The sequence below is a fragment of the Pithys albifrons genome, chromosome 3, assembly GCF_047495875.1.
Source record: "Pithys albifrons albifrons isolate INPA30051 chromosome 3, PitAlb_v1, whole genome shotgun sequence".
Lineage (NCBI taxonomy): Eukaryota > Metazoa > Chordata > Aves > Passeriformes > Thamnophilidae > Pithys > Pithys albifrons.
Window position 1 is genome coordinate 52,192,010 of NC_092460.1, and position 10,540 is coordinate 52,202,549.

The following is a 10,540-nucleotide window of genomic DNA, read 5'->3' on the forward strand; positions in this document are numbered from 1 at the left end:
TAATTACTAGATTGATGGAATATTACTAAACCTGTTTGCCAGGTTCAGAAGCACACAGCCAATTATAAATGGTTGTACCATCATTGGATGTCATCCTAGGAAGGTACATTTGCCAGGGTAGTCATCATCCAGGAAATAAATATGCTCTTTCCTGGAAATATATGGACAAAATAAAGCTCATCACTTGTGGTAGTTGTCATCCTGGCTTCATATCCACCCTTGGACAGACTTCCTCACAGATAAGCACTTGAACTGAGATAATCACCCTACTGGAAATATATGTGCAGGAGGTGGATTGTAAAGAGAGTGTGTGTTGAGAATGTGCAAGCAGAAGGTCTTTGGTCATTTAACAGAATGTGTTTCATGTCAGATCTAGTGGGAGGATTTACTCATTGGCTGTCTTTGGGTATGTGGAAGATGCAGCCCCCGGAGACTGCCCTCCACATCCAAATCAATTTGTTGCAGTGAGGGAAGGCTCTCAACAGTCTGCTGTGCTGTCTATGCAGCACAGTCCATAATGGGGATTTCTCTGTGTTAAAACAGATTTTTTGTTGTGGTTTTCAGCTAAGCATTCTTTAGCAAAGAGCTACTCGGCATGGCAAACCATAAAGCTGCTATAGTGGCCACTTTACATTGGTAAAGAACCAGTAGTGCTTTTCACAGTAACTGAGGGGTTAAACATAATGTCCCAACTGCATTTGATTTGAAAAAGATACATTTTGCTCAGCTAAGGCATGCCAGAAGTTTGAATTGGAGATAATTTTTCCTTACTTCACTCCTTACTTTACTGTCTAATAGTGATACATTTTGTAAAACATTTTAAATTCTTTTGAGATTAAAGGCAGTACAGAAATATAAACTGTTCATAGGGATATAGATCCCTTTGACTTCCTCTTCATTTATTTTTATCTTGCAGTATACTTGTAATACAAATTTTCTTTTGAATCGGAAATTATGATTATCAAAAAGTGAGAAAGAAATAGACAATCCTCATTTATAATCCAGCTTCACCTGTAAACAGGTTCTAGGCTCAGACTGAGTTAACTCTGGTGAAGATGACACACCTGAAGACTGGGCTGCCACCCAGAGGGACCTAAACAAGCTCAAGAAGTGGGTCCATAGGAATCTCATGAGGTTCAACAAAACCAAGTGCAAGGTGGTGCGTCAAGGTTGGGGCAACCTCTGGCATCTGTACAGGCTTGAGAATGAAAGGATCAAGAGCAGCCCTGCAGAGAAGGACTTAGGGGTGCAGGTGAATGAGAGGCTGGACATGACCATGAGCAATGTGGACTCCAGCCCAGAAAGCCAATTGTACACTGGGCTGCATCAAAGCCAGTGTGGGCAGCAGGTCAAGGGATGGCATTCTTCCTCTCTGCCCCGCTCTGGTGAGACCCCATCTGCAATGCTACATCCAGCTCTGGGGTCCGCAGCACAGGAAGGAGATGGACCTTTAGGAGCAAGTCCAGAGGAGGGGCCGCCAAGATGATCAGAGGGATGGAGCATTTCTCCTATGAGGAAAGGCTGAGAGAACTGAGAATGAAGAGAGACGTTTTACAAGAGCATGTAGTGACAGGACAAGGGGGAATGGTTTCAAAGTGAAAGAGAGTGGGTTTAAATTAGGTATTAGGAAAAAAATCCTCACTGTGATTGTGGTGAGGCATGTTACTGTGAGGCGGCGAAGATGTGGAAGCCACATCAGTGGCATCCTCCATGTCAGTGTTTGAGGCCAGGTTGGATGGAGTAACCTGGCCTAGTGAGAGGTGTCCCTGCCCATGTCGTGGGGATTGGAACTAAATTATCTTTAGTGTCTCTTCCTTGCCAAAGCTTTCTATGATTCTATGTAACCTATTGGAATCTATCTGAAATAGGTTAATTTCTTCCTTAATTACCTGAGAACACCTTTGAATTCATACAGATTCTATGTTTTCTGTAATATATACCCTCTTGTTTCTTGCATCTGTGCAGGAAGTTGGATGCTTTCATTTATGATGCAGCAGTGCTAAACTACATGGCTGGTAGAGATGAAGGCTGCAAGCTGGTGACAATTGGAAGTGGGAAAGTGTTTGCCTCCACTGGCTATGGCATTGCCATCCAGAAGGACTCAGGCTGGAAGCGCCAGGTTGATCTTGCCATTCTACAGCTTTTTGGAGATGGTAAGTGACAAGAAAAAGGAAAGTTGGAGTTTTCCTAAGAAATACTAAGTTTTGTGTGTAAGAAATGAAAGTTTCTAGCTCTGGTGTTTCAGATTTTAGTTGAAAACATGAAATTATTAACAAGGTTTTTCTAGAGGCATCATACCAAAAATGGGAGGATATCACTTCTTTTATGTTGTTGGTGCAGGGTAGTGATGTCATCAAAAGCCATTTCAAAAGTACTAAGGTTTTCATAGAACAAGCTCAGATGTGTGTTTGAAAAAATAATATCTTATGTGAAGAATGTCTTGTAAAAATAAGATTTCTGTTGTGAACATTTCACTACCTTTGGGGGTTTGACATGACAGAACCCACTAATTACACTGTCTATGGTTGTTTTATACTTTATGGTATAGTTCTATACAGGATCAATCCATGCAGAGTTTACAGAATTAAAGGATAAATATTTCTGGATGAAAGACTTAGAATTTCCAAACCCTCAAAAAGTAACAAAAACAAGGAAGAACTTGAGACTCAGAGGCATATTTTGGAGTGAGTTTTAAATTGGAACATTATAGTTCCCTAGTTCATCTCTTCATTTACAGAGAAATTGCTATTATTAAAAAAATTATTCATGTGATAAGGAATTCCTTCTCAGAAAATATTTTCCTGGCTTTCTATTTCCATTTTAAATTACATCTTGTTGTGTCCTTTTTTGAATAAATAGAATTCACAGGTTATTTTATTTATAAGTATTCCTTTTTTTTCCTGTAATCTAAAAATAACACACAGTATTATAAATATGGAAAGAACATAACTTGGATATACTTTGGAAAACTGACCTGTCAGACAGGGTGTTCTGTTTCCTAAACAGCCTAGTATGTATTATTTCTGAAAAAGATGTAAGTTCTCCATAAAGCTTCAAAGACTGTGTTAGGGCACCACAAATAGATAGATAGATAGATAGATAGATAGATAGATAGATAGATAGATAGATAGATAGATAGATAGATACGATGTGAGCAGGTGAACGATTTGCTGGGTCTGGTGGCAGAGCTAAAGGAAGAGGTGAATAGGCTCAGAAACATAAGGGAGAGTGAAAGGGAAATTGACTAGTGGAGTCACACCCTTTCCACTCCTAAGGAAGCCCAGCAGGAGGTGGTGAAGCCCAGCCCCTCCTGCCATCAGGCAGACAGAACAGACCACAGGGATGGGGACGAATGGAAACAGGTGCCTGGTCATAGAGGCAAAAACACCCCCCTCTCGACCCCCTTCACCTGCCAGGGTGCCCTTAAAAAACAGGTATATGGCTCTGGACTCGGGCAGTCTGTTGGAGGACAGTCAGGAGGAGGATCTGTCTACACGGTCTTCTGGTTACCCTCAGTCTACCGGACGGGTTACAACTACAGGTGAGAGAAAAAAGAGAAGGGTTGTTGTAATTGGTGACTCCCTTTTGAGGGGAACTGAGGGCCCTGTATGTCGGCCAGACCCATCCCACAGGGAAGTTTGCTGCCTTCCCGGGACCAGGGTGAGGGATATTACCAAAGGACTTCCTAAGCTTATTCAACCCTCAGACTATTACCCGCAGTTGGTTGTCCAGGTTGGAAGTGATGACATTAATAAAAGGAGTACCAGAGTAATTAAAAAATATTTCAAGGCACTGACCCGATCTCTTCATGGGACAGGAGCACAGGTAGTAATTACCTCAGTTCCTGTGCTAGCCAGGATGAATGAGGAGAGGTTTAGGAAAGCCCAGCTTACCAGTGGGTGGCTTACGGGATGGTGCTATCATCAAAATTTTGTGGTTTTTGATCATGGGGCAAACTCCATGTTGCCTATTCTCGTCGAACCAGATGGGCTCCATTTATCTAGGGAGGGAAAGAGAACTGTAGCCCATAAGTTGGCAGGGTTGGTTAGGAGGGCTTTAAACTAGGTTTGAAGGGGGAAGGGACGGCAACTGGGCTCTCCAGAGATAGGTCTAAGGGCATAGAGCCCGAGTTGAGAATTAAATTAATGGCCCAGCTGAAGTGCATGTACACCAATGCACACAGTATGGGAAACAGACAAGAGGAGCTGGAAGCCATAGTGCAGCAGGAAAACTATGACATAGTTGCTGTCACAGAAACGTGGTGGGATGACTCACATGACTGGAGTGCTGCTATGGGGGGCTACAAGCTCTTCAGAAAGGACAGGCAGGGAAGGAGAAGTGGAGGGGTGGCTTTATATGTTAGAGAGTCTCTTGACTCTGTTGAAGTTGAGGTCAGCAGTGACAAGGTTGAGTGCCTGTGGGCCAGAATCAGGGGCAAGGCCAACAAGGCTGACACCCTTGTGGGAGTCTGTTACAGACCGCACAACCAGGATGATGAAGGAGATGAATTATTCTACAAGCAGCTGGCGGATGTCTCAAAATCTCCAGCCTTTGTTCTTGTGGGTGACTTTAACCTGCCAGGTATCTGCTGGGAGCTACATACTGCAGAGAAGAGGCAGTCAAGGAGGTTCCTGGAGTGTATAGAGGACAATTTCCTTCATCAACTGGTAAACGAGCCTACCAGGGGTAAGGCCCTGCTAGACCTACTGTTTACAAACAGAGAGGGGCTGGTAGATGATGTAGTGGTTGGAGGTCGCCTGGGGCATAGTGACCATGAAATAATAGAATTTTCAGTCCTCAGGTGTGCTGGTTTAAAGGCGAACCAGCAGGGGAAATGAACTCACCACTAGAGAGATTATAAGTCAGAGCTAAAATTTATTAATAATATTACAATAAATACACTGACACAAAAAGGGAAATTGCTTTCAACTCACAAAAACCCAGCAGTATAACCCAGTGTCCTGGGACACAATCCCAAGGGGGTTTGTTAGCCCTTGTGCTAAGACCCCTGTGGCTCCCCCAAATCCAGAGCAAAAGGAAATGAAAAACCTGTTGGTGCAGGTGAGGGCTGTGGTCTGGGTGAGAGCAGTGATCTCCTCCTGTCGAGGTCCTGCTACTCCTCCGGATCTGACGAGAAGTCCCTGAGGTCTTCTTACCCACCACTTATGTACCCTCAGGGAGCACCCAGTCCCTCCCCCAGGGCGGGGACTCACGCAATGGGTGATTAACTCTGGAGCCAGGGGGTATTGTTGAACTGTTGATGGCCCATTAGCAGCTCTGCCCCCTCAGGCTGTGTGTGAAGGTCATAATGGCTCCTTGGGCAGCTGCTGCTAATGGTCCATTGTCCTTGGGGAATGAATAGAGGGGGTAGAATACACAGCTTTGATCACCCCACACACAGTGTTATCTGGTCCCTCCTGCTGAACTAGGACAGCAGGGATGTAAGGAGAGCCACCATTAAAACCTCCACTTTGGACTTCCAGAGAGCAGATTTTGGCCTATTCAAAAAACTGATTCAGAGCATACCCTGGGAAACAACCCTTAAAGGCAAGGGGGTCCAGGAGGGATGGACATGTTTTAAGAAGGAAATTTTTAGTGCACAGCAACAGGCTATACCAGTGTGCCAAAAGGCCAGCCGGAGGGGAAGACGGCCAGCTTGGTTAAATAGGGAGATTCTGAAAGAAATCAGGAATAAAAAGAAAGTTTACAGACTATGGAAAAAAGGGCTGGCTACTTAGGAAGAATTTACAGATAGAGCTAGGTCATGCAGGAAAAAAATTAGGGAAAGAAAAGTGGAATTTGAAGTAAATTTGGCTATTTCAGTTAGGGATAACAAAAAGTCCTTTTATAAATACATTAATAACAAAAGGAGGGGCAAGGAAAACCTCCATTCTCTGTTGGACTTGGAGGGAAATATAGTTAAGGAAGATGAGGAGAAGGCTGAGGTACTTAACACCTACTTTGCCTCAGTTTTCACCAGTAAGACAGGTGGCCCTCAAGACAACTGGCCTCTGGAGCTGGTAGACAGGGAGAGGGAGCTGAATAGCCCTCCTGTATTTCAGGAGGATATAATTACTGACTTACTGAGCCAGCTGGATCCTAACAAGTCTATGGGACCAGATGGGATCCATCCCAGGGTGATGAGGGAGCTGGCAGAAGAGCTTGCCAAACAGTCCTGGCTCTCTGGGGAGGTCCCAGATGATTGGAGGTTGGCCAATGTCACCCCAATCCACAAAAAGGGCTGCAAGCAGGACCCTGGCAACTACAGGCCTGTCAGCCTGACCTCCGTGCCTGGCAGGGTTATGGAGCAGTTCATCCTGAGTGCAATCACACAGCACCTTCATGGTGAACAAGGGATTACACCCAGCCAGCATGGGTTTAGGAGGGGCAGGTCCTGTCTGACCAATCTGATCTCTTTTTACGATCAGGTGACCCACCTGGTGGATGAGGGGAAGGCTGTGGATGTGGTCTATCTGGACTTCAGCAAGGCCTTTGACACTGTCTCCCATAATATACTCCTGAAAAAGCTGATAGCCCATGGCCTGGACAAGGGTACCCTCTCCTGGATTAAGAGCTGGCTGGAGGGTCGGGCCCAGAGAGTGCTGGTGAATGGAGCTGCATCCAGCTGGCGGCCAGTCACCAATGGTGTTCCCCAGGGGTCTGTGTTGGGTCCAGTCCTGTTTAACATCTTTATTGATGATTTAGATGAGGGGATTGAGTCTATCATCAGCAAATTGGCTGATGACACCAAGCTGGGAGGGAGTGTCAATCTGCTGGAAGGCAGGAGGGCTCTGCAGAGGGATCTGGATAGACTTGAGAGATGGGCTGATTCCAATGGGATGAAGTTCAATAAGGCCAAGTGCCGGGTCCTGCACTTTGGCCACAACAACCCTCTGCAGCACTACAGGCTGGGCACAGAGTGGCTGGAGAGCAGCCAGGCAGAAAGGGACCTTGGAGTACTAATTGACAGGAAGCTCAACATGAGCCAACAGTGTGCCTAGGTGGCCAAGAAGGCCAATGGGATCCTGTCCTGTATCAAAAATAGCGTGGTCAGCAGGACCAGGGAAGTGATCCTTCCCCTGTACTCTGCGTTGGTGAGGCCACACCTTGAGTATTGTGTTCAGTTCTGGGCCCCTCAGTTCAGAAAGGATATTGAGGTGCTGGAGCGAGTCCAGAGGAGAGCAACAAGGCTGGTGAAGGGACTGGAGCACAAGCCCTATGGGGGAGAGGCTGAGGAAGCTGGGATTGTTTAGCCTGGAGAAGAGGAGGCTCAGAGGTGACCTCATCACTGTCTATAACTACCTGAAGGGAAGTTATAGCCAGGTGGGGGCTGGTGTCTTCTCCCAGGCACTCAGCAATAGGACAAGGGGACACGGGCTCAAGCTCTGCCAGGGGAAATTTAAGTTGGATATCAGAAAAAAATTCTTTACAGAGAGAGTAATCAGGCATTGGAATGGGCTGCCCAGAGAGGTGGTGGATTCACCATCCCTGGAGATTTTTAAACGCAGATTGGACGTGGCGCTGAGTGCCATGATCTAGTAAATGGACTAGAGTTGGACCAAGGGTTGGACTCGATGATCTTGGAGGTCTTTTCCAACCCAATCGATTCTATGATTCTATGATTCTATAATAATTTTTTCCCTTGTCTCTGGGCTAGAGATTGAAAATGTGAAAAACTAACTTTCCTAACAGCATTAAAAGATTTGCCAACCTCTAAAATCAGTTTGTTCTGAATGTCGCAATATATGTGTACATGTGAGTGTTTATATCTCTCTATCTCCTCATCAAAATACCATAATGGGAGTAAGTGGTGTATGAAATTAGACTGCAGAACATTTGCTCCTAGCTGATACAAATTAGTAATTTTTGATTGGTCAAAGGGCTTGGAAGTGTTGAATTTGGACAAAATGGAAGGGAAGAAAAACAGGTAAAAATGCACAAATATTTTTGGGTACATTGCACCTAGTTTTAATGAGCTGTGGATATGATGAAAACAAATTTGATTTTAAAAAAATCAACATTTTGAATTCTGAGTTGGACATACAATGTTTTCATTTCAAAGTGATGAATTTTTTTCTGCCAGTATCAGTCACTAATTTTTCCCTTCATTGACCTAATGAAAGTGGAAATCCGTGAGGCCATGTCTTCAGTCATCTGGTGGACAACTGTTTCAGGATCTCACTGTAGACGTTTAACAAGTGTCAAAGCTGTGTCCTGTGGTACAGCTTTTCATGGCTAATATCTGGCTGTGAAAAAATCCTGTTGACTCTCTTGTGACCAACTGCACTTGCCCCCATCAGAAGGGCAGTCAGGATATTTTATGGATGTTACAGATGTAGAAAAAGAACATGGAGACTGGAAATTACCATAGATCAGCTTCTTGCTTTCAAGCAACCCCTGTGTGAGCTCTTTAGCCATTGCAGGACTATCTAACCTGTTTCCTTCCTTCTATCTGTCTTTCTAGGGGAGATGGAGGAGCTGGAAGCTCTCTGGCTTACTGGCATTTGCCATAATGAGAAGAATGAAGTTATGAGCAGCCAGCTGGATATTGATAACATGGCAGGTGTCTTCTATATGCTGGGAGCAGCCATGGCCCTCAGTCTCATCACCTTCATCTGTGAGCATCTCTTCTACTGGCAGTTCCGCCACTGCTTCATGGGCGTCTGCTCTGGCAAGCCTGGTGTGGTCTTCTCCATCAGCAGGGTGAGTGACATTAACTGCCAGGAAGGAACAGAGACACTATTCAGGCAGTCCTAGGTACTGGAGATGGGGAAATCCACCAAGACTGTCTAAGAGATAGGTGGCATAGGATGACAGTCTGCAGGTTAAAGGCTGTCATCTTTGCACCATTAATGTTGCAAAAATGTGTTAAGTTTTTCTGTGACATCTCTGATCTCTGTTGAATTATCGTCACAAAAATGAAAACACAATATAAAGAAAAGCTAATTGTTACTGTCTGCACCTCTGAAGGGAGTTGTGAGGAGACCAGATTTGGAGACCCCCTCAAATTTGGCTTCACATAATAGTGGATAACATGATTAGAAATTAAAAAGATTTACATTGTTCTCTATATTGCAGCTTTTCAGTTGACCTTTTGTTAACTAGTAAGTGTGCCATCATTGACAGTCAGAAGTCCTTAACCAAAAGCCATGCCCTAAACTGTGCAGAAATCCTTCCAGAGAGGATGACCACATAAACTTAGCAATTGCTTTATGCAAATCTGCCTTAGGGTATAACATTTACATTTAAAGCAGATTCTAGCCATTTCTGAGTCATCTTTCTCCTATTAGTGTTCCTAGCAGTATCTCATTTGGAATTTTTTTCCTTCTTCCAAGGCACTGGTCCTTTCTCCTGATCCATTCTGAAGTAAGGTCAAATCTCGGCAATTTTTAGTTCAGTGTCTGATGTAACAGAATTTACTTTGATTGTGCAAGGAGTATATAATTGCTGTGTAACATATTGAGGAGAAATTACAAAGCCTTTTGAATGCAGGGGTACAGCCTCTCTTCTCTATTGTTAGTTTGTACTGTGGTTTAGTCTGGCGATGAGATGGGGAATTGTCTTCAATGATCCTTAGCTAAGTACAGATTCTTTCATGCTATGGTTATCTCTTAGACCTGGGCCAGATTGATGAAAAGTCTGAAAAGTACTAATCATCTACTAGCTGCTGAGAAACTTTTTCTGAGAAACTGAGAACCATTGCATGGTGTAATGGTGTCCATTTCACCATTGACGTTAATCATCAGGCACCATTTGGCAGGCCAGGGAATAAAGGAGCCCCTTTCCTTCTGTTCTTAGGGGTAGCCCTTGCAAACAATCTGTGTCATGGATGAAATGAGCTTGTGGAGCATGTGGAGCAAATAGGCTTTTCTGCTGTCTGATTTGAGGTTGAAAAGAGGACTTTCAGTGATCTCAATCTGGAGCCTGTTATCACTATTAAATTTAATAAAGGGAAATCAAAAATTCTATTGTACCTCAGTCAACCAGATGCAAAAGACCTAAATACGTATTCAACAGTCCTACCCTTTCTCTGCTTCCTTTTCTACTCTGTACTGGTGATTACTGTAGCTAAGTTTATGACAAATTAAGCTGTTCCCTTTTTAAGATAGCTCCCATCTCGTTGATTCACTGATGTCCAGATGAATTTCACGGCCAAAACAGACTTTGGTCCTCTCATCCACTCAGAATCGTTTGTCTTGATGCTTTTATACACAAGGACATTATTGTCCCCATTTGCAATTCTATGTTACAGCTACTAAATTTGACTAACTCTTAACAGATGCAAGCAGGTATTCCTGCATACTACAGATATGACATGAAGCAAAACAGAGGAAGAGGAAAGAAGGGAAAGGAAAAAGTGTGAGAGACAAGAAAGTGAGGCAGAATATCAAGAGCAGATCTGATTTCATTTGGTCTTATTGTGCTTCAATGATGGAAGACTTACAGGCCTTACTGTCCTACAGGAACCTGCTCTTGCTGCATATGGTGCTTCCCAATCTCAATTTTGTGTATTCTTTGCAGGACCTCTCACCTTCTTTGT

General features: G+C 44.0%; 1 protein-coding gene across 3 annotated transcripts in view; it reads left to right on the top strand.

Annotated features, from left to right (window-relative positions):
- Positions 1-10,540, top strand: part of GRIN2B (glutamate ionotropic receptor NMDA type subunit 2B) — a 235,142-nt gene that overhangs the window by 202,795 nt on the left and 21,807 nt on the right. For all 3 annotated transcript variants that reach the window (XM_071551936.1, XM_071551935.1, XM_071551937.1), the window contains 2 exons: positions 1,966-2,153; positions 8,465-8,703. In XM_071551936.1, coding sequence (XP_071408037.1) covers positions 1,966-2,153; positions 8,465-8,703 — 427 coding nt within the window. The remainder of the gene's footprint in view (positions 1-1,965; positions 2,154-8,464; positions 8,704-10,540) is intronic.